General features: G+C 35.9%; 3 protein-coding genes across 5 annotated transcripts; 1 reads left to right on the forward strand and 2 right to left on the reverse strand.

Annotated features, from left to right (window-relative positions):
- Positions 1-336: 336 nt before the first annotated feature.
- LOC147495808 (uncharacterized) lies at positions 337-9,167 on the reverse strand. The gene is made up of 4 exons (XM_086568477.1): positions 8,746-9,167; positions 8,156-8,710; positions 5,233-5,316; positions 337-3,505 (listed from the first exon to the last, which is right to left on the reverse strand). Exons 1-2 carry the CDS (start codon positions 9,121-9,123, stop codon positions 8,261-8,263), a joined length of 828 nt encoding a protein of 275 aa, XP_086424603.1. The 5' UTR covers positions 9,124-9,167; the 3' UTR covers positions 337-3,505; positions 5,233-5,316; positions 8,156-8,260.
- Positions 9,168-16,329: 7,162 nt separating this feature from the next.
- LOC147495809 (putative sphingolipid transporter spinster homolog 3) lies at positions 16,330-19,808 on the forward strand. Of its 3 annotated transcripts, none has more exons than XM_086566901.1 (9): positions 16,330-16,479; positions 16,606-16,746; positions 16,839-16,997; positions 18,058-18,160; positions 18,257-18,332; positions 18,457-18,531; positions 19,100-19,202; positions 19,285-19,350; positions 19,580-19,808. In XM_086566901.1, exons 6-9 carry the CDS (start codon positions 18,484-18,486, stop codon positions 19,750-19,752), a joined length of 390 nt encoding a protein of 129 aa, XP_086423027.1. In that variant the 5' UTR covers positions 16,330-16,479; positions 16,606-16,746; positions 16,839-16,997; positions 18,058-18,160; positions 18,257-18,332; positions 18,457-18,483; the 3' UTR covers positions 19,753-19,808. The 3 variants fall into 3 exon arrangements, with proteins under 3 accessions (XP_086423027.1, XP_086423028.1, XP_086423029.1); XM_086566902.1 differs by having other exon boundaries at positions 16,356-16,479; positions 16,611-16,746; XM_086566903.1 differs by lacking the exons at positions 16,330-16,479; positions 16,606-16,746; positions 16,839-16,997 and having other exon boundaries at positions 17,808-18,131.
- Positions 19,809-21,158: 1,350 nt separating this feature from the next.
- On the reverse strand, positions 21,159-23,857 carry LOC147495810 (uncharacterized). The gene is made up of 2 exons (XM_086564530.1): positions 21,755-23,857; positions 21,159-21,570 (listed from the first exon to the last, which is right to left on the reverse strand). The coding sequence occupies exons 1-2, from the start codon at positions 22,521-22,523 to the stop codon at positions 21,530-21,532; spliced, it is 810 nt and encodes a 269-aa protein (XP_086420656.1). The 5' UTR covers positions 22,524-23,857; the 3' UTR covers positions 21,159-21,529.
- Positions 23,858-24,600: the final 743 nt, after the last annotated feature.

Raw genomic sequence — 24,600 nt, forward strand, 5'->3', positions numbered from 1 at the left:
ATTTGATATTTCGGGTTAAGTGATACTGAGATTTTAGAGTTCAAGGACAATTTTTTGAGAGAATTGGTCGTAAAATGAAAATGTACGAGTTCAAAGTTTTAGTGGTTCAAGGATAATTTCGGGTAAACTCCAACAATAATTTTCATTTTCCCTCTTCACCTACTGAATATGTCGATCAGATATGTTGGCATATATTTTGAGAGAATTGGCGTATAGTTTCCTCTAGTATGACATCCTCTGTGCTCTTCTTGTCATTGCACACTACTTTTTGAACAACTACGAAACCACTATCATTTGAGTTTCATTCATCTGAAATCTGAATTTATACTAGCTTGCTAAGGACTAGAAAGATTTCTCAAATTTTCAGAAAACTAAGTTCAGGTGAAAATACAGTGCAATAATGACTTTCAATTGTGACATGAGAGTTGAGGATTTGAAGTTCTGAAAGCCAGTTAAACATGAACCGTATGCACAACTAGAAACCACTGTCCTAAAAAATTGAAACCAGGAAATCCTTGCAGGTATAACAAAAATTTTGGTGATTTAGGTTACAGCAAAATATGTGCTCTGTAAGACTGCAAGTGTTGTCCCCCACAAGAGATCCACCAATATTCAATTAAAAAACATTGCAGAATGCTTGAAGAGTTCAACCCCGGCCCATGAAAAACAAGCATTAACGAGACTCAACCATGGCTTGGGACTCGTCCATGGCTTTCTTCTTCTTCATGGCTTTCTTCTTCTCCACAATTTCATTAATCGCCTCAAACAATCCAGTGTGCTCCTCTATAATTGCATCAATGAGATCTATCTTCTTTTCCATAAGAGCACCAAAACCACGACCGGCCAAAGTAGCAATTGTATCTTCTTGTGTGGAACCTCATCAAAAGTTGCTTACAACGATATAAATTTATCTACTCTTGACAAGATTAAATATATATATCTACTTGAGCTGATACTTTCTGAGGAGGTTCTCCATTATGGGAAGACTTCGTCACCAAAAATCAGTCCTCAGTTCATCTTGTAAGTTCATTTTTGGTGGTGGAGTTCATTTGGAGTCTTCCCATAATGATGATAGGTGGTCATAGGGGCTCTTTGCTACAAAGGAAACCCCAAGTAAATGGGTAGCTGATAATTCATAATAGTCAAACTGAAGGTCTGAGTGCCAAACCAAACAGATACTCGTGAGACGGTGAGATCTAATTTGTGCATAGTAAGTAGCAAGCAACTTGTTAGCATCATCTAATTTGTGCTCTACTCTTGTGGCAGTAGGCAACGAACAAAATGAATTAGGTCACACCCAAATTAAAAGTGAGCTACAAATCCTACAATGGGATACTAGGAAGCACGGATACCGACACGCGACATGGATATGACACGACACGGATACGCGGATGCGGCATTTTTCAAAAATATAGGACACGGATACGTCATGGACACATTTGAATAATATATATATTTCGCCGTCACAAAAGTGTGAGGAGGGGTTGAAACCTAACTAAGCTGTCCTCTTTTCTCTCTCAAAAATTTCTTGTATGCATGAGATTACTATTCTGGCGTGTCCCCGGCATGTCCCTTGCGTGTCCCCGCGTGTCGGAAATTAAAAAAAATAATTATAAAATCAGATACTCCAAATCGCGTATCGGACGCGTGTCAGGGAGTGTCCGTGTCGGACACCGATACTTCACCCTTAGAGACGTGTCAGTGCTTCATAGATGGGATATATACATTTCCAGCGGAGTTTAAATTTTCCTGATCTATTAATTTGCAGCGGTCCTTCCAAAGATTCACCATAAATCAGAAAAAGAGAAATGTGTAATGGGTCATCCTGTTAGATCACTTTTTAGCTTTTACAGCACAGAGACTGCTACTGCAGATATATAGAGTAATACACAAACAAGGTCACATCAATCAAAATCCACAAACTCGGACAAAATCAATATTTTTCAGAACATCTAAGATAACCTCCCATCTCACTAAGTCGTGGACTTCTATAAGGTCGATATCAATACTGAAAATTTTAATCTTTTGATTCTTTTCTCATAAATTTCCGTAACCGTTCATGTAGAGAATACAGGATCAGCTATGCTTCCAACTCTCAGATATACTCATACAGAAGGATTAATGATTCCATAATGAATTTTCAACTCTAATTCATCGATACCTCATAAATGCCTTAAAGAACTAAGGTGTCGTGAAATAAACTGAATTTTCCAACGAAGATATGCTTTTCTCCCATTTGGAGATGAAATAACGTCGACAACTCTTATTACTCAGCCAGATCTCAGAAAGCCGCTCACAGCATCTTGACAATTAATTCTCTGGCAACGTTTTTTTGTTAAGTAATAAGCAAAAACCAGTCAGGTCCAGGGTATCTATTCTCTTTCCAAGAGAGAAAGAGCTGACCAAATCTCCTCAATGAGGGTTTCCTACAAGGCTACCAACCAAGGGTCTATAACACTCTCTAGGAGCCATGGATCCATACTGATACAGAGTCAAAACCTGATTCCTTGGATATGCTTTCTATAATATATATATGGATTCTAACCTTAAAACATGCTCGCAAAAACTTTGGACTTTTAGATGAAAAGTTCAAAAATGAACACTAATTTTTACATGGTTAGACATATCCAAATATTATAATTTTTTGTGAGAATGATCTTCATGGTGGGGAGATCATCTCCACAAAAAACCAGACCTTAATTCATTTGTATGTCGAAAATGTGGCTATAATGTGCGCATAAGAATGTGGCTCTATCCCTCCCTAATATATATACATGGAGCTTTGGGTTTAGCCTAAAAGTAGTCCTTAACCATTAATTCCATTCCAAACCTAAGGCCCCTAATGCTAAGCCTAGTTCAGTTGCACAAAAACCTTTCAACTTCATATAAACAAATGCACCAAAAAAAGTCCAACCCAGTTCGACCAAGATAATATTGATCTTTCACATATACAAAACACAAAACTTTTTGTCTCTGTATCCTACTGAAGAGGAACACGGAATACAATACACATACTGAAAGGATTTCGTGGCTGAGCCAAAATCAGCTACTGATGCTCCAAAATGCTGGCCCAGAGTTGCAGAGGTATAGGCTTCCCCTCTGCAATTCTAATTCTAATAGGACTCATTAGGAAAATAGGCCTGACATAATCTTCTTAATGAAATCAAAAGCATCTAAGAAAAGGCCTTAACCTAAGAAAACCCAATGCTACATCCATAAACGACTCAATTAAAGACCTACTTGGGTTTCAAAGTTCACCTGGTTTAATAATAGGTGGGGTGGTGCAAACAGTATAAAGGAACAATTAGATAGTGTGCTATGGTCTACTTAATGGTTTGATATATTCCCATTCTCTACTGTTAGCAGCGTATATCTGATCAACTTGAAAGACTAGAAAGAAATGTAAGTACAATTTCATAACAAATACCATTGCTTCCTGTTGTAGCTTTAGCTTCAGAATCGTCCTCTAGCCTCTTTCCATCATAATTTTCCAATAGTTGATTAGCTACAAAACCATATAAATATTAATTATTAGGGTATGTTTGTGAAAAGTGGCAAATTATTTTGTAGCCAGCTAGTGTAACTAACCATCATTTGATTACACACTGCAAGGCTGTGTAACATATTATCCACCATGGAGGGCAAACACTTTTTTTTTTTGATTGGTAAGCCTGTTTTAAATGAGATCAGTAACTCTTTGATGTTGGCAGGGTTCGAGCCCTAGACCTCTGGTATCATCACCCAAAGGTTTTACCGACTTTGCTAGTCGGCAAACACTTTTTCTGTCCACTAAACTTCAACGTCTCGAGAACTTAAAGAGTTTACCTCTGGCTTTCATTTTTTTTAATGAAGATAAAAGGTCATGTAGATCTTCATAAGAGCAGTGCAACTCCTTAGGCAATTCAACAATCTTTTTTTCAACCTCTTCTAATTGCTTCATCGTAAACACTTTTGTTTCACCGTGGAGGGTTTTGTGGGTTTATTTATTTCCTTTCGGCCCCTTCTATTTGCACCCAGGAGCGGGGAATCGGGTCGGGTTGGATCTTAACCCGACCCAAATAGCCGTTCGGATTGATTTTTATAGCCCTTTTTTTATTCTAGTCGGGTTCGGATACAACTTCTCTAGAATCTTGCTACATCGACACAAAAATTGACACATTTATCGACCGCGGTGATGTAGCAGATGATACATGTCTTGTATCATCGTGCTATACGTCATGTATCATCGTGATGCATGTCATGTATCATTGTGTAAGAGGGTGATACATATCATATATCATCCGCCAAGTCACTATGTCAGATGAATGTGTCAATTTTCTGTGTCAGTGTAGAATTATTGACTTCTCTAGTATGTTGTATGCCATGATTTTTACTGACAATCAATTAATATACAAAAATGTGGCTCCATTTGGACGAGAGTCCAATACTTCAATTACATACCAAAATAATGAAATAGCAATGAAATATAACCAAAAATAAAAGGGCAAAAAACAAGAAAATCTATCCACGTTCCCAAATGATTGAACCCCAACATGGCATCTATACGAAACCTTTTTCATTTTCACTTGGAGATCTAATCACACATCTGTTTATCCACGAATCAAGGAACGATTAAGATCACATATATGTTCCTTGACTAAAGAGGTTTGTGCATGTGGCCCACAGAAAAATACTCTTTGAAAAAGCAAAACAAATGTAGTAAGCAGAAAACATTTCAACATCGAACAGGTATCAGTTGTTGAACGGTAATGAAGTCATCATCATTTCCTTTAATCCACTTTGTCTTACAAATCATTGACTTGTTGTTTACTCTATAGTATTTGTTCTTGTGTTTGTTTTCAATGCAGTGAACAACAATGGGTCTTCTCTCTAACAAAGTTGAGAAGACTCAGATTAAAGCAGGTGATCATATCTACACTTGGAGAGCTGTTTATACTTACTCTCATCATGGTAATAAATCTATCTTTCTCTTATTAATGTTGCTGTATATGGCTGAATTGCTTCAATGTATAATGTGGGTGTCACTCGAAATTCTAGTTTATGGTGTTTTTTGTCGGTGGATTTTTGGAATTTTTTGTTTTCATTGTTCATGTAGCACACTTGGTCATGTTTCAGGTTATGGGGCGTGTCAACTTTAGAAATGTGCCTTGTTTAGGTTGTGGTGTTTGTCGAAATGTTTGAGTTGTGCTTTAGAATTGGGTGTTTTAATCATGAAGTAAACAAAGAAATCACCTTTGTCCTATCCTCTTTATAATCTTCGTCTCGTCGGTCCAAATGTGATGTAGCAACACCTTCCGATAGAGACTCAAGAAAGACCTAGAAGAAGTGAAGATAAGCCTTATTAAAAAAACACCCATTAGCATATCATATTTCGTTTAAGGCATTGGTTGAAGTACAAGAAGTATGAAGATGTACAAAAGAATAGATACAAAATAACCTAGCTCCAAGACCAAAAAAATTCAATGTGACTGCAGGAATCATATCCGATTGATGAAAATATGTGAGAAATTGAGTTAAGACCTTACCACAATTCCGTTACAAAGTTTTAGAAGCAGGACTACAATGAACGTGTGAAACGTGATTAAGAGACACACCAAAGCCGAGGACCGAAAGTTGGTGCCGAGCAGTCTAGAAAATATAAGATGACCAAGTGTTTTAAGAGACTTTGGTTTCAACATATCACAGAAAATTGTACATGTAGCCTTATTATTCTGCTATTTCATACCAATTTAGGGATTCAACAGTGCATAACTCAAACCAACACCAACTTGTTATAGCTAGAAGCACCAGCACATATGATAGGCACAAGAAGATAAGAATATGAAGGATAGGTAATTGGCCATTTCTCTTGTATAGTCTGTCCATGTTGTGACTTATCTCACAAAGTCACAAAGCTTTCATGCATACATATAGTGAAAGAAAGAAATGGACGAATATATAGATGCATTTAATTAAATGTTGTACTAATGTACTGTGAACAATGACATCTATGCATTTCAGTGTTTAAGAACGGTCATATAAGACACCACTGTCCACCAGTCACTCATGTTTCAGCAACTATTAAGGGACATACAAAAGCCAAGCACATGTACTCAGGCTAAGAAAGCTGGAGTTCTGCACTGCAGACATTGTCAGACAATTTTGATTTTTTAACATTGATCTTTTTACATTGTCTAATATACTAAGATCAAAATTATGAAAGGATACAACATCAATATAGTAATACATATATCACCATTAAGGAGGATAGGACATTATAATTCTACAAAACAATAAATTCCGCTGCTGTAAGATATAAAACAAATTAGAGAAAAACCACTAACCAAGGTGTATAAACAGTTCTTCACTGCAATCTTGACAAAATGGAAATACACTCCAACTCACAAAAACCTACACAAATTTAATGAAGCAAATTAACCAACTAAGAACTATTGATGACAAAATTAATCTAAACCAAAACTAAGTAGGACTTCAAACGTGAAACTATGGTAAGAAAATCTGTGGAAACCAAATGGTTGAATACAAAATCAAAAACCAAACGCATCAAATCGGGAACCCTAAACACAATAACCATCCCGAAAGCAGACTATATAAAGCAACTTGATAAGATGAAGTTAGGTTTTGAAGAAAGGAGGAGATCCTTAGGGGTCATCATCCTTAGGGGTCATCTCCCATTTTAAGAAAGCAACATACATCTTAAAATCACTTGATTTCGCCATGTCACAAGAGGAGAAAACTGGTTATTGGCCTTTAGATGGAGGCCCTGCGGGCCCCACTCTGCTCTAATTTGTTACATAGATACTACTTCACACTTAGTAGAATAAAGGAATCTGATATTCCCTGTGACTGACTCTAATGCATTCTCATCCATTTCTACAAATGCGAGATGTTCCTGCTGTGTATTTACTCAAGGGGGACTACAAATACAGTGGGCCTGCACATCACAGAGCGCTGAAGTTATTGTCAAGCCAAATGTGCATATAGCCCACATATAATTGACCAGACGGTAGGAGGCCTCTTGGGACTAGGGAGGTGAAAAACAACTTGGGCCGTGAAAAAAAAAAAAAACAAACAAACAAATTGTCCATCTGAAAAAATTGAAAATAAAAATAAAAACAAAAAACCTATTTTTGCCTCTCCTCCTTTCACAGCTAGGTGTCCTCCTTCCACCAAAACTCTCTACCACTTCTCTTTCCCTTCTCCTTAACCCATATGCATTTACATATGGCGCATAGACACTCTATAGGCGCTCTAGATTCCAGAGCTTCTCATGTTAGGCGCGTTTGCGCTCTCGCTTTTGCTCAACGATATGATAACTAAGGTTGGGAAACACAGAAATAGGGTAAACTGTAATACAGTGAGGACCGGCTCTACATCACCTAAAAACGGTGAGAAGAGAAATGCAACGGAAAGAGAAATATCACAATTCTATAAACCAGCAAGAACCTGTTGAAAAAGAAGTAATACGATAGAATGAAGCTAACAAATGGCACGAAGGAACAATGCTTATCTATAAAATATCAACTCACATCAACTCATCCAAGTCATTTGTTTTATTGCTGCAGCATGTACACCAGAATAAATAAATTCTTTAAGAGAATAACATGAAGGAACATCAAAATAACTCCAAAAAAGGCAAAAACAAAGAAAATTCAAACAACATCCTTTTAACCATAAGAAATCATCCAAAAGAAAAGTATATCACAGTTTTCTAAATAATCAATCTCAAAACAGATACAAAACATATTCTCGATAACTCCTAATAGAACATCAAATATGTCAATGACAAGCTAAGTGATAAATTGTACTACTATAGATATTATGTTGACTTGTTGACTCGTTATGCACTCAAACGATATCTCAAGAAACAGTGATAATATACATATTAGTATAGCATAGAACTCGCTTAGTATACGAGCTAATAGTATCCTATAAACAGAAACAAGATCAATACAGTCTTTCATTAATACCTATGCAGAATCCCAGAAAAAGACCCAAGTTGAATAGCCTCGTATTACATGTACACCAAGGAATAAATACAATCTAAATGAAAAAGTAAACACAATATAGGATGGAGACAGGAGAGAAGTATACACTTTCTGTTGACACATAAATTAGCAAAAGAATTGATGAAGAATTGAAGATAGCAACTTACAGATTTCATCATCCTGGTGGGATTGGTTGGAATCTTCACAAGGATATGTTATTAAGAATAAGTCCTTGGAGACTGAGCCATCAATCAATATGCATACTAACGCCTTTATTTGTCACTCAAGAAGAACTTACGAAGAATAACCCCACCTTCATCATTCATATCATCTGTCACAAGCACATGCAGTATCATAGATGTGGTTTCAGCATTCACTGAGAAACCCCTGTCAAGCATTGCTTTATGAAATTGGAGTGCCTTTTGAGTATCTTTTTCCTTGAGAAATCCTTGAACCATGATATTGAAAGTATGGTCATTTGGAGCCACACCCTTCTTTTCCATCTCAAGAAACAAACTTTGAGCATCATATAACATCCCCTCTTTACAATAGCTATTGATCAATGTCGTATATGTTATGGTGTTGGGTTGCACCTCTTTTGAAGAAAGGCTGTAAAATAGTTCCTTTGCTTCCAACAACTTTCCTTCTTTGCACATGTGGTGAATAATACTGCTATAAATCACAACATCAGCTCTTAACCCATTTCTTTCCATCAAATGAATCAATTCCATAGCTTCGAAAAGACCACTTTGTTAGCACACAAACCTTCTATTAAAATACCATATGTGAGAATATCTGGACTTTGTCCATGAGTTTGCATGTCTTCAAAAAATTTCTTTGCGTCCACAACTCTCCCGACCTTACATAGCCCACCAATAAGGGTGTTATATGTAACAACATTAGGTTTCAAACACTTGCACTTCAAATTCTCATAAAGTTGCATAGCCTCATCTAATCTCTTAGCCTTGCAATAACCATTAATCATTGTGTTATAACTAACAATATTGGGTTCTAGACCAGCATCCACCATTAAATCAAAAACATTTCCAGCCTCTTCCATTCGACCCTGCAAACAACACCCATCCATCAAAGAGTTGTATGTGATAGTGTCAGGCGCCACATTTCTTTGAATCATCTCCTCTAATAGGTGATGTGCCTCACTAAGCTCCCCTTCTTTGCAATAATGATCAATCAAAAAATATTGTATGTTGTCACATTTGGCCAGACTCCTCGACTGATCATATCATGCAACAATTCAGTTGCCTTGTTCCAATTACTGGAGATGCATAGGCCATAAATCAAAGATGTATATGTGGACGACATTATTAGGCATTATACCTCTTTGAAGCATCAGTTCAAACACTTGAAGTGCTTCACTGGTCCTACCCTCTTTACCAAGGGCATCAACGAGAATGGTGAATGTTACTACATCTGGTGAGATGCTTCTTTTCAACATATCTTCAAACAAACTTACGGCTCCTTTTAATTGACGAATGCTGCATAGTCCATGAATCAAAGTGGTGAAAGTAATGGCATCTGGGACAACTCCTCGAGCAATCATATCCTTAAAGAGATTGACGGCGTCATTCACCCGATATTGTATATGTGGACATGAGGCTTAAGTTTTTCCTTTTCCATTGAGCTCATCAGTTGAAGGGCAGTTTCTGAATTTAATGATTTGCATAACCAATTGATGACAACCCCATAAGTGACTTCATCTCGGGCTATTTTGTCAAACAATTCCAAAGCAGGTGTCAGTTTTCCATCCAAAAACATCCACTTAAGTAGAGGGTTAAAAGTAATAGCACTCGGTTGAAACCCACGTTTAAGAATATTCCCCAACACAGAAAACCCAAAATCCACCCGACCCATACAAGAATAGCAATTGATCAAGGTGTTAAGCGTCACAATACTCGGTTGGACTCCAGTGGAAGCCATTGCATTGTACATGGATAAAACAATAGAAAAGTGTTGGGTCTTGACAAGGGCTCCTAGCAGTTGATTGAAAGGGTGAATGGAAGGCAATGGTCGATACCGAATCAACTCATTAAAAAAACCCAATGCCTCATCAAGCTCAAGTGTTCCAGATTTACACTTTTCTCTTACTAAATTTACTAATAAATCAAAATGAAGGTGGTCTTTATCGGCAGAAGTGGTTGATGATTGACGTGGGTAATACGTAGTAGTAGAAGTTTTGAAACGAAAGAAGGAAAGAGAATGCAAGATAGGAGAGAGAGTAGCAGAAGAAGAAACCCTTCTTAACATCGCCATTTTGAGCTAACGGCTGCAACAGTTGAGTGGTCGACGAGAAAAAATGGTTTGGGAACTTAATTTTCACTCTCTTTCTCATTATAAGTGGAAGCCCAAAACCCCAACACAATTCAACTCTAAGAAATGAATCTCATAAAATATTTTTTTTCTCAAGGTGAATAATACTTGTTGGATATCGATTAAGATGGTGTAGGTTCACCCAATAAAATATACATAAAACTGGGGTAAAAACCCTGATTTGAGTCTTTATTAGCTTAAAATCCATTGACTTTTTGAATTACGGCTAAAGCCCACCCCTTTTTTTAAGTTGTGAATTAAAAGTTTCCGCACGATTAAAATTATGGAATAAGGTCATTGACCCAATTAGATCACCTCCTTTAGCTTCTTCTAATACCAAATTTACCCTTTTCTTCTCTGTTTAGTTCTTATTGTAGTTTGTCTTCGAAAAATCTCTCTTTTATTGAGTTTGAGATCGTGATATGTGATTTCATCAATTGAAAAAGTTTGGGTAACATAAATTTGTTATCCATGTTTGGGTAATGAAGAAAGGAATCACTAGTGGCTTAGCAAGAAAAAGGTTAGATTTTTATGATGTTGGGCTTTTGATTTAATGTGTAAATGAGAATTGGTGTTCTTCATTTTTAAGTTTTAAGCTTGGTTTTGTTAAGGTACAGTGTACGTTTGGCTTTGTTAAGCTTCAAATACTTAAGAAACAAAATTTTTTCTTGTTTGTTATGATGTGAATAAGATCTAGATAGAAATGTCAAAGATGCAAGAGCTCTTATTGCAACACAAGATCAATTAGAGATGGTTACTGATTTAATCTTATTGTTGCAAAGACTTGCACTTTAAGCCTAGATATGAAGTAGCATTGAAACTCAATTCTAGAATACTTCTTTCGAATTAAGGAAGTGGCTAATATGCTTTAGGAATACGCTCTTAGCTATAAAATGGTGTATGATGAAGAATTGACTACTTCTTTTAGACAATAGTAGTTAACAAGAGATTTCGAGAAAGAGTGAAGCTTCTTTACGAAAATTCTTTTCGTCAACCGATTCATCCGATGATAGGCGGTCTTCACTCAAATGCTTTTTGTTTTACGATATGAAGAAAAAGTTATGGTTGGACTTTGTAAACAATATGATAAAGAAGGTCAATGGGGGTAAATTATTCATCTCAATTTCTTTAGCAATTGTGATTTATGTGGATTGATTTGGAGGATTATTGGAATAAATGGTATCTCACTATCCCTATGCAATGCGGTATTTGGTATTGGGTGAAGCTTGTTGCTATCTTGGATTAATAGAAGATACAATGGTTCTCCCTACAAACGAAGAAGCAGCTACAATTCAAAGAGAAATCATATGATGTTATGAAGATATCTTTACCTTGTCTAATGCCGCTTTGTGCAATGACATGAATAACACCACGCAGCCTCCTTCCGGGGTGCATCAAGTTTCAAAGGGGTATTATGCGAGACATTGTTTGTATTTGTGATTCTTCCGAGCATTGGACCGGAATGCGTTGTTGTTGTTGTTCTTTTTTTGACAAACCCGTAGTTTTAACGAAGGATCCATAAGCTAAAATGGAAGAGCACTCATTAAATGAGTGAGCGATGGTTTGAGTCCATCTAGATCCAATTCTAGCACCTTTTGGTGTAAAAAGGAATAAATAAAACGTCGTTTGATGGTAGTATATGCATAAGAGGCCTCTTTGCATAGATGATCGATAACATTTGTATATGTATTATATTAGATTTTGTATTAGGTTGAAGACATATTTTAGATTTGTTTGCACACAAACAATTTTTGCATTGCGCAAGTGAGTTAAAAAACCAATGGTTTTGTGATGGTAAATTATACTTTTTTACCATATATAGATGACATAGGTTTTATGTTTCACAACAACTCATACTGAAGCATGGGATCCTTTTCAATGAACACTGACTTGGTAGTAATAGACAACATAATATTCATGTTGCAGTAAAGTTGACAGTGTAGCATCCATTGCAGTAGATTTTCCAATGCAACATCCCTGTTGTAATACGTGGGAGTTGACAGTGGCTGTTGTAGTAGTAATATTAATATACAGTGCAACATCTATATTCGTCTTGATGGTAGTATATGTACAGTCGATAGTATTTGTATGTGTTATGATCGAAATTTGTAGTCACAAATAAATGTAGTCAATAGAATCTATGTTGTTTTTGTGTATTTTTTAGTCATTGATATAATACTTCGGTTAATTTCTAAACTTGAAGAACATTGCATTGTTTATCTTAGTTATGTGACAAAAGACCTCGACATCAAGTGTAATGTAGGAATGCGACCTTATGACTTGAGTCTAGTGTTGCAGTGAGAGTACGTTGACAGTGCAACATTCATGTTGCAATGGGAGTTCACAGTGGTTGTTACAATAGTAATAGACAATGCAACATTTATGTTGCAGTTGAGTTGACATTGTAACATTCATGTTGTAGTAGAGTTGCCAGGGCAACATCCATATTGCAGTGAGAGTTCATAGTGGTTATTGCAGTAATAATAGACAGTGCAACATCCATTTTGCATTAGAGTTGACAGTGCAACATTCATGTTGTAGTACAGTTGCCAATGCAACATTTATGTTGCAGTAGGAGTTGCCATTGGTGATTCTTGCAGTAGTAATAGTCAGTGCAACATCCATGGTGTTGTAGAAGAGTTAATAGTGCAACATCTATATCACAGTGGGAGTTGATAATGATTGTTGCAGTAGTAATAGACAGTGCAATATCCATGTTGCTATAGAGTTGACAGTGCAATATTCATGTTGCAGTAGTTGTTGAAGTAGTAATAGACAGTGCAACATCCACGTTGTAGTATAGTTGACAGTGCAACATTCATGTTGCAGTAGTAATAGATAGTGCAACATCCATGTTGCAGTATAGTTGACAATATAACATTCATGTTGCAGTGGGAGTTAGCGGTGGTTGTTGTAATATTAATAGACGGTCTGCATCCATGTTGTAGTGTTTGAGGGAAATTTCGGGAGAGAAATCAATAGGAAATTTTAAGGACAAAATTACCAATTGAAATTTCACAAAATTTCAAGACAAAGTTCACATGAGAAAGTTAAGCCGGGTTTCATATTTGGCGTTATTTGTTTTGTCTTAAAGGGCAAAGTGGTAATCTAACTCAAAAGTCAACCGGATGGGCTTTACACATAAATAAAAAACCAGGTGTCTTTTATCCATAATTAAACTGGAACTGTGGGCTTTAGGCCCAAACTCTGTAAAATATACTACATTGTGAATAGACCGTAGTTCGGGATTTCGGAATTTTCGGAATTCCGATAAATCCAAAAACCGAAATCCAGTAAATTTCGACCCTATTACATTCGAAATTTCAAATTATTTCGGAATTTCAGAAATTTCGACCCTATATTCGGAATTTCAATTTTTTGAAAAACCAAAATTCCAGACGGAATTCCAGAGTTTCGTTCGGAATCACGAACTATGGAATAAACACAACGGTAGAACTAGAGTTGAATATTTCAAATTTGTTGAAATTTCATTATTTTTTCCAAAAATGGGAATTCTGGGCGAAATCTAGTACATTCCGACAATATTTCAAAATATAATTATTTCGACCCTACATTGATATTTAGACACCATTTTGTTTTTTAAAAAATCAAAACATTTGGGCGGAATTCTTAGATTCCGTTCGAAATCATGAACACTGGGTAGAATTCACCCCGAAAACTAGCTTGCAAGGTGAGATGAGGGTACCCAAGTATATTTATTAATTCACAAACGCATACTAAAATTACTGGTAGTGTCTTTTTCTTACCGCTTGCCATGTGAGATGCACAACTCCTCGATCCATTAGCAACACCAATTATCCAAGAACAATTGAAAAGAATGAAAATTTATATTACAATGACTTAACTTTGTTTCCTGATTACAACTTGTATTTATACTAAATTGAAATTTGTTATAACTAACAATGCCGACGTGGAACAATCGATTCTGAGAAAATAACAAACAAACATACTTCTAACTAATCATGCTGATGTGGAGTCTTCTAGAATCTTCATATTGTGATCTTCTCTATTACCCTCCCTCAAGCTGAAGGGAGAATCTCTCACTTTGAGCTTGTATATTAACTCCTGAAATCAATGAGTAGCAAGCCCTTTTGTGAAGACATCAACTATTTGATCAGCAGTGCATACATACTGAATTCGAAGTATCTTACTAGTAACTAGTTCATGAATGTAATGATAATCCACTTCGGATGTTTTGTTCGAACATGAAAAATAGGATTATTAGAAAGAGAGATGGCACTGATGTTATCACACCATAGAAGAGGTGGAGTCTTCATTGGAATCTGCAAGTCTTTAAGAAGAATACAAAGCCAGTAAAATTCAAATACAGTGTAAGCAAGACTTCTATACTCGATTAAATCTTGGACCTTGCAAAAAGTGGTTTGTTTCTTAGCACGCCAAGAAATAAGATTGTTGCCATAATATATCAGAATCCTATAGTTGATCTTCTATCCAGAAGGACGGCGCCTAATCGACATCGAATAAGCGGTAATATCAAATGTTCCTTTAGTAAGTGTACCTTTTAAGTATCGAGAACTCTTTTGACAAAGATTCATATGGCGTGAAGTTGGAGCATATATAAATTGTCTAAGCCGATTGACCGGGAAAGGAAATGTCCGGTGCGGACTAGGTTAAGTCTTGAAGAGCACCAACCAATCGATCGATATTCACGGGGATCGGTTAGAGTTTCACCACCGCTTGGAGGATCAAGTTTGAGTGATGTAGAGCAAGGAGTTGAACATGGTTTAGCATCCTGCATCTTTGATTTGTCAAGCAAATCATAAGTATACTTGTCTATGATAGAAATAATCCTTGATTATTTCTTTTAACTTCCATGCCTAGAAAAAAATGAATAGAGCCAAGATCTTTTATTGCAAAAGGAGCACTCAACTGTTGAATAAGTGAAGTATAGAAACCTCTAGAATCACCAGTAACTAATATATCATCAACATAGACAAGGACATAAGTAGTTGTATGATCCATTATTCTAATAAAAAGAGATGGATCGGCCTTGGATAGAATAAAACCTAAAGAAAGCAATGCCTTGATCAATTCTTCATACCAAGCACGTGGTGCTTGTTTCAATCCATAAAGTGATTTTTGCAACTTGCAAACATAATAAGGTTTCTCCAAATCAACAAATCCATGTGGCTGAGCCAAATATATATCCTCTTTTAAATGACCATGCAGAAATGCATTTGAGACATCAAGTTGCTTAATGTCCCAATCTTTTTGAACTGCTATAGATAGAATCATTCGATGGTTGAAGGTTTTGCTACAGGATGAATGTATCGTGAAATCAACTCCAAACTTCGATTAAATCCCTTAGCTACAAGTCTAGCTTTAAATTTTTTCAATGCTTCCATTAGCCTTTTGCTTCAATCTAAAACCCACTTGTTTTAACCACATTTTGTCTCACGTCGGGAGGAACTAGAATCCAAGTTTTGTTATGAAGTAAAGTATTATACTCTGTAGCCATGGTGCTCTCCAATTTGAATCTTTACATGCTTCATTGTAAGTGGTTGGGGTTTTAGGCAAGTTCTCAGAATGAAACCGATAGAGGCTGTAGGGAGAGGATGTTTAGTGGTAGTGTAAGCTTTAGGTTTTGAAATGCCATTTTTGGATCAAGTCTGCATTTGATGTGCATTAGAGACTGGAATGACAGAATCAGTAGATGTAGAAGTGGAATGTTGAAGAGACTCATTAAGAACAGATGCAGAAGGAGAAGTATGTAGAGAATCATGATAATGACACTACACCATAATAGGATATTTGTAACACAGACCTGTTTTGATTTGCAACAGTTTTTTACCGTTGGTAAGTCGCCTACGCTTTTTAAGCGTTGGAAATGTTGTTAAGTGCTGCTTAAATTCGCATGAATTTCATGAATTAATTTCTAACGCTTAAAATCGTATGATAAGTGTTAGAAATCCAAAAAACCAAAACAACTTCGAAATTTCGGAAACAAGAAAACAAAAAAGAAATCTCTTTCTCTCTCACAGCCGCTACTACTCTCTTCCCAATCTTACAATCTTAGGGTTTTGTTATCGCCTGCTCGATTTTCAAATTTTAACTACCAAGAAACTTTAAGAGACCAACATTCTTAATTTGGTTTTACTTTAAGATGGCTTCATCGGTTGAGGTATGTATATCGCCTTTCTCTCAATTTCTAACCATCTTACTGTTTTGCATTCTTTTGATGTTCAAGGAAGTGGCGGTATCAATGTTAATTGTACAGTATTTCTAACCATCTTACTTTTGAATAAAGGAAAGAAATGAAAAATAAAAAGGAGTTGGTGAATTGTATTTCAACGCTTCATTCATTATTGGAAAACCCACCTGGAGACTTCCCTGATAATATTAGAAAAGAGATTGTAGAGGGATTACTTGTGATTTGGTCACTCGTAAGGTACATTTGAATTAGTTCCTGCAGGACTATTGATTATGTGTATGAGCTTGTTTCCAAATTATGTTGTCTCTTACTGTTGCTAAACTTTTCAGTGACGAGGGAAATATCTCACACAAGTTGATCAAGTGCATCAATACGTACTTGCTAAAGGATGGGCCAAATCTGGATCGTGAATATTTGGAAAGTATCCATTCAGCTGTGCATGGCTTTGCGTTCGTAGTTGGCCTAAAATCCAAAACCTTGGGTTGAAGGTATCTTTTGCAAACCCATTCCTATCAAACTTTTGAGAAGTGCTGAGATGATTTTATGGGTTGGATGTGTTAGATTATAATATTCTACACTTGTTTGCTAGATTCAAAATTGCAATGGGTGGTAGTCTGGTAGATACTAGTGACCTTCGTCAATCATTCAATGATTCTAAATACGACACACATATCCGATGGCTTAAAGTGGCTAAGGAAGATGTAATGGCAGAGTGTAGGTATGCAGAATTTGGAAGGGCAAAGGTAAAAAAGGAAAAAGACAAAAATGTAAGAGGGAAGTGCACGTGGCAGAGAGGATTTCTGTACTATTTTTGAATTAGAAATACAAAGTGAACCGACAAAATTTATTTTCTTCGAACACTATCCATGAGACCTTTTAAGTCAGACCCCCTTATGACACAATTTATTGTATCCTCGGCATGGCTGATCAATATTCGCTCAACCAGACGTTAATTCATCTGTCTGTCCTCTTGGATTGTTTGATGGTATTTCAGTTCTCCCTCTAACATAATGTAGTTGGAGCGGGTTCAGTGAAAGACCATTTAGCACTGTGGTACACGTGCAGTCTCTTCTAGAGGCAATCAGTTGTAGTGGAGTTAGAGGCATGTTGACTGTTGAGTCTGTTTTTTTTTAGTTCAGTATTAAGAGCAGAAGTTCTTATGTTGTATTGTGGTAGAGGAACTTGACGGTACTCCGTTCAATTACTTTGTTTTATATGAGATACTTTCTTAGGGTGAGAGTGAGTTTTTCCTGACTTTAGCGCATGTGGGTGTTTTCTACCTTTATTTGCTTATATGTTGGCCACCTTGACTTCCTTAATTTTTTTCCCTCTTAGTTTTGGTTTCGTACTTATAAATATATCTTCCTTTCACAAATATAAGAAAACATTATAATAAAAATGAAAAATAAGCAATGTAAAAAGTTGACACTATCACATGGTAGTTGGTACTATACTGTAGTACATTATTTCCTTTTAAAGCTAGAGTTTATTTATGTTATATTTACTTGATCCATCTGTTTCTTTGCTTCTATTATTCTCTTTCTGCAGGTTTAACCCTTTTAGGCTTATTGGGGTTGGATTGTCAGTCAGCACTATTGCTACCGCTCTTTGTGGCTTTTCAAGTAATTTTGACCATTGCTGTTTTCCGTGTGTAAGTGTACTAACATACAGGGCCTGCATACTAAGATACCAAATCAGAACTGCTCATGTTTCTTACTTGGAAGTATTGACCTTTTCGTTTGTGTAGGTTTGTTGGTGTTGGCGAAGCTTCTTTTGTTAGTCTTACTGCTCCTTTCATTGATGATAATGCACCAGTTGCTCAGGTTCCGTTTCTTAACTTGTGGGCTAAATACATTGGTCTTCGAATCATATACGTTTTTATCATGAATGTTAACGGTGCATGTGTTGATTCACTCAATGCTATATACTTCCCTCTTATGTTGTCAGAAAACAGCATGGCTTGCAGCCTTCTACATGTGTATACCTGGTGGAATTGCTTGTGGCTATGTCCTTGGTGGACTGGTAAGCTTTTCTTCTTTGGACAATGCAAAGAAGTTTTTTTTAAGATGCACTTAGTCTTACTTTGCCTTTAATGTGGCTTTCTTTGTTTAAAATGAAACCTGGCAGACTCTTGAATGACTCCTCTAATTTTCTCTTTTTTTTATTGCAAGATATGGACTAGCTTTAATAGTATAGCATGTCTTTCACCTTGCTCTGTAGCAAGTACAATATAAATATTTGCATCTTCTCATTGACCACCCCTAACTTGACCGCATCTACAACACAGTGGAGTCCACCATTGGTTTTACTGTCAACGTTATTCATACGTTAGTTGACTTGCCAGTTGCTATTAGTTTGCTCTGCCCAACATACTCGAACCAGTTTGCTCAATGCATATAAATATATTTTCATAAAGAATATATATTGGATTTAAATAGGGAATGCAATTATTGGTAAATGTTAGGAAGATACAATTAAAACTTTTGAGATTTGGTAAAAGATCACTGCAAGCTTGTTTACAATTGGTAAAGCAGAGTTTGGGCTTTCATTTCTTTGAAAATAACATTACTGTGTTCCCTTAAATTGTCAGGTTGCAAGTCACTTCAGTTGGCGTTGGGCATTCTATGGGGAGGCAATTTTGATATTCTCATGGGCTGTTTTAGCTTTTGTTATAAAACCTTTGAGTCTGAAAGGTGCGTGGTTTTCCTGCTAATAGGAATTTACTAATTTTTATGAAATATAAACGTACTTAGATTATCTATTTCATGTATGAAGGGTTTTCTGATGGTAAATCAATTAAAGGATTGACATCTGGGGAGGTGCTTCCTCATGAAGCTGAAGGTACTGCAATTTCTCTTTTAACTTTGAATGAGTAATCATAGAATTAGCAGTGTACACTGCACACCACATTTGATATTATTTTTTTCTTAAGGTAATTCTATCGTAGTGCTTGTCTGTTTATCTCTGAACTGAAAAATTAGAAGATGGGAAAATGAAAAGTTAATACTCACAGCATCCTCTTTTAGACTGCTGCAAGCTTCTTATGATGTATTATTATTGCTCCAAACAGGATATACCAAAACCCAGCACTGTTTAGGGCAGCTTCTGTGGCCTTTTGGACTTCCTGCCATGTTATATCAAAACTCTTCTGATTTCGCTGTGCTGCTTAGTGGATGTTCTGATGATGAGGTGGGTCTACTCTGGTGCCTTGCAAAACCCTTTGTAGAATCCAAAACTTTGTAAATATATTGTTGTTGTGAGTTTTTCTGCCTTAAATTGAATTAAAATATTTGTACAAATTTACATTGGCTTGGTTCTGTTGTGTTATCAGAAATTAGGATTGTATAGTTTGTGTTCCTCCGAGCTACATTTCCAATTGTAAATTGTAATGACAGTTATTATTTGACAGGGAACTGTAACATTTAATTTTTTATTATAAAACTGAGTAATAAATCACTGTGTAATACGAACCAACCAGTATTTTTTGTAGGATTTGATTTTCTAAGATGACGTTTTCCATACTACGCATAGTGGTGTGTGAAGTCTATGTATAGTTATTTATGGGTATTCAGTGACACAAACTTGTGGATGTGCCATTCATCTTTTGTAGGTTTAGCTGGTCTCGCTACAAAATAAGAGAAATCATTTTTTTTTTTTCAACAAACGACTTTTAAATTAATTTTTTTTAAAATTAACTAACGACTTTGCAACGGTTAAGAACCGTTGGTAATATTTTTAACAAATTACCAACGCTTAAAAACCGTTGCAAAGGTTTTAAATTTATGTGCACAGCAATTATAAAAAGCGTTACAAATCATTATTGCAACGGTTAATAAGCGTTGGAAATTTCTATTTGCAACGCTTATTAACTGTTGCAAATATTTCCAACACTTTACCCACGCCATATTTGCAACACTTAAAAAGCGTTGCGAAAATTATTAGCAACGGTTTTTTGCCGTTGCAAATAGTCTGTTATGGTGTAGTGTGATGAACAGGAAGTTTGATAAATGAAGTTAAAGTGTCAAAAACTAGAGAAGCATCTTGAGAAAACACTTTGGACTTGTAAGGAAATTCATATTCATTAAAGATAACATGTTTGGATATATAAAATTTTCCAGTTGTAGGATCCAAACAGTTATAACCCTTGTGATTAAAACTGTAACCTATAAAGACACAATGTTTGCTTCTCGATCATGTCTAATTTACTTTCAGAATAAGGTCTTAACCAAGGAAAACAACTACAGCCATAGACTTTTAAGAAAGAGTAGTTTGGAGGTTGTTTAAACAATTTTTCATAAGGACAAAAGTTTTGAAGTGATGCTGATGGAAGTTTATTGATTAAAAAGGCTGCAGTATGAACAACTTCTAACCAATATTGAGAAGGAAGATGAGATTGGGATAAAAGTGTTATGGTCATCTCTAGAAGATGTCTATGTTTTCTCTCAACTATGCCATTTTGTTGAGGAGTGTGAGCACAACTAAACTGATGACCAATGCCAGAAAAAGATAAGAATGATTGAAACTTGGAACTAGTAAACTCCCCTCCACAATCAGTTCTTATACGTTTTATTTTACAATCAAGAATATTTTCAATGTAAGATTTGAATTGAACAAAGATAGCAAAGAAATCAGATTTTAAAGAAATGGGAGAAATCCAACAGTATCGGGTGAAGTCATCAACAATAGTAACAAAATATCTACATCCAGTTGTGGAATATACTAATGAAGGTCTCCACAAATCAATATGTACAAGTTGAAGACAAGTACAACTCTTTGAAACAGAAGGAGAGAATGGTAGTCTATGACTTTTGGCTAAATGACAGTCATTACAAAAAAGCAGTAGATTAAGTACTATGTTGTACAACCAACTTATTTTTATACAGAACATGATGCGGAGTAGAAGAAGAAGGATGTCATATTCTTTGATGCCAAATAGAAAATGATGTTGTTGCTGAGAAGAGCTGATGGTGAAGGTGATGGAGATGAGGTATGACTGAATGTGAAGGGATAGAGCCCTTTCTCACATTTCCCTTGAAAAAGAATCTTCTGGGTTGCATTGCCCTTAACAATGAAGCCATAAGAATTAAAAGTTAGTGATCTGAGTAGTGATTATCAGTGACAAACTTGTGCACAGACAAGAGATTGCGTGTCATTTGAGGGACATGCAAAATGTTTTTCATATTAAAACATGATGAGGCATTATTATGATGGAATAAAGAGTTTCCAGTGTTTAGAATTGTCAAACCTTGACCATTGCCAACAAGCACTTTATCCTTTCCTTTGTAGGAAGCATGAGATCTAATATTATTCAGATCAGGTGTGATATGATGGGAAGCACCAGTATCAGCATACCATCTTGGAGCAGGAGAACTCTGAGAAGCATAGTTGGCCATTAGAAGCATAGATGCATAATAACTTGTTGAAGCATTTGGAGATGAATGCTTATAGCTTGAAGAAGCAAAATTAATAATTGGATATCCTATATTCTGATGACTAGAGAAAGCATTTGGAGCTGAAGTCTGATAGCTTGAAGAAGCAAAATTAGCAGTTGGATAGCTTGTATTCTGATGACTAGAGGAAGCATAAAATGAGTCTATATAAGGATAATGATCATAACCAAACATATCAGTACTGTTATAATTCTGATCATATGCATTCTGCACATGATCTTGTTCAATGCTATTCTGAACATAACTTCCAACATTTGAATCATAGCCAACATTAGATTGATCAAAACCAACTTCATTTTGATCTCTAGTATAGTTATGCTGGTCAAACCCACCATTTGAATCAGAAGTAGGATTGAAATTTGTAGCTGCAGAATCATGAATATTGGCTAGCATGGCAATTTTTGCAAGTGGAATCTTGCTTGCATAAGCATGACTCTTTCTGTGATGACAATCTATAGCCAGATGACCTGTTTTCCGACAAACTTGACACACAGGTCTTTGTGATTGATTTGAAAAAGTACCCTGCATATGATTTCCTCTAAAGGTTGTAGACCTTGCTGGCATATAATTTCCTCTGAAATATCCATAATTTCCTCTAGTACTATAAGTGTTATTCAATCCATGATTTGTATATTGATTTAAGCTTGAGTGTCCACTGTAATAACCTCTATTCCCTGAATTATTTCCCTTGAATGAACCTCTATTAAACTGAAATTGACCTTGATAATCCCTTGTGCTTGAGAAAGCATGTGAAATGACATCAACTACTTAAGCACTGTGGGCTTCTTCAACTGATAGATCTTCACTGAGTAGCAAACCATGTAGTTCATCAGAAGTAACTGGTTGTTGTCTGATGCTAATTGAAGTAACAAATGGTTTATACTCAGTATTCAATCCTCTTAACATGTGAAAAACTTAATCCTCATCAGTAACAGGGGATCCCGCAGCAGCCGAGGAATCTGCTACTTGCTTAAGATTTTGCAAATAAGCAGAAATGCTTAAATTTCCCTTCTTCTGAGCTTGTAACCTTGCTTTGAGTTGCATCACATGAGCAGTAGATATTGTTGCAAAACGTTTCTCTAGAGTATTCCATAATTCATATGAAGAAGCTACTCCAACTACATACGACAATACTTCTATAGACAACGTAGCATTTAACCAAATCAACAAAGTTTGATCGCATCGAATCCAATCAAAATAAGCTGGATTAACTTTATTTGTGATAACACCTCTAGCATCAATCAAATACTGATCTGGACATAACTCTCTTCCACTAACTAGCTCTAGAAGATTAAAATTTCTAAGAATAGGCTTGAATATTGATTTCCACAATATATAGTTTGTTCTATATAGTTTGATTGAAACTAAATTGCATATATTCTGAAAAGAAAGGTTTTGAAACGAGCTTACAGATGGATTTTGATATTGAGCAGAAGAAGAATCATTTGACACCATTGTAGGTAAAGTATTGAACTGATTGCTTGTGAAAGCATGATTATGATGATTGCTTTGCATCGAAGGTAGTTGATTTTGATTCTGAGCATGATTTTCATTTTGAATCGAAGGTAGTTGATTATGATTTTGAGCATGATTGTTGTTTTGAATCGAAGGTAGTCGATTCTGATTACTTCTTGCCATTGTTGAAGATTCAAGAACACAGATTCAAGAAAATGTTGAGTTTTGATGATTTACACCAAAATTCAAGAACATAGATTCAAGAAATGTTGAGTTTTGATGATTTACACCAAAGAAACGAAGTTATTGGTTAAGCAGCGGAATGATTGAATATTTTGATGGAAAAAAAATTAAGATTTGATAATCGATATGTTTTTCTCTTTCGAGCATTTGCTCCGATACCATGAAGAACAATTGAAAAAGAATGAAAAATTATATTACAATGACTTAACTTTGTTTTCTGATTACAACTTGTATTTATACTAAACTGAAATTTGTTATAACTAACAATGCTGACGTGGAACAATCAGTTACAGAAAATAACAAACTAAGAAACTTCTAACTAATCATGCTGATGTGGAGTCTTCTAGAATCTTCATATTGTGATCTTCTCTATTATTGTCTACGTCTGGTACTATGGCCTATGTCTAGGCAATGTAGAATTTCCAAATGCTATAGGTCAGTGTCTAACCCCAATCCATCCACAGTTCCACACAAGTAGCTAGTGTCACAATTTATTTTTATTTTTTTTCCTTTTCGATCACTTTCTTTATTCTGCTAAAGGTAATATTAATTGGCAAAGGTAATATATATAGTTACAATGATCAGACTATATATTCCAGCAAAAATAAATGATGGGACTATATAGCTACTCAGTGTCAGCCCTGAGCACAGACGAGACAGGTGGGTGGCTGGGCCCCCGAGACTTTAATTTGGTCCAAAATTAGGGCCCCCTATGCTCAAACCAATACTACTATACACTAACACTGGTCTGAGTTAGGCCCAAGCCCGGTAAGGCCCCCACGGTAAGAACTCGCCTAGGGCCTCCCAAAACTCAAGGCCGCCCCTGCATACACTGAACCATATTTATGTAGGAACCGTTATGGTTGCATCGAATGATTTATAAACCGCGAAAATCCATGCGCTGCAGAATAAGGGTTCTCACGATTTTGGTTAGAAATCATAC

This window comes from Coptis chinensis, chromosome 6 (assembly GCF_015680905.1).
Source record: "Coptis chinensis isolate HL-2020 chromosome 6, ASM1568090v1, whole genome shotgun sequence".
Lineage (NCBI taxonomy): Eukaryota > Viridiplantae > Streptophyta > Magnoliopsida > Ranunculales > Ranunculaceae > Coptis > Coptis chinensis.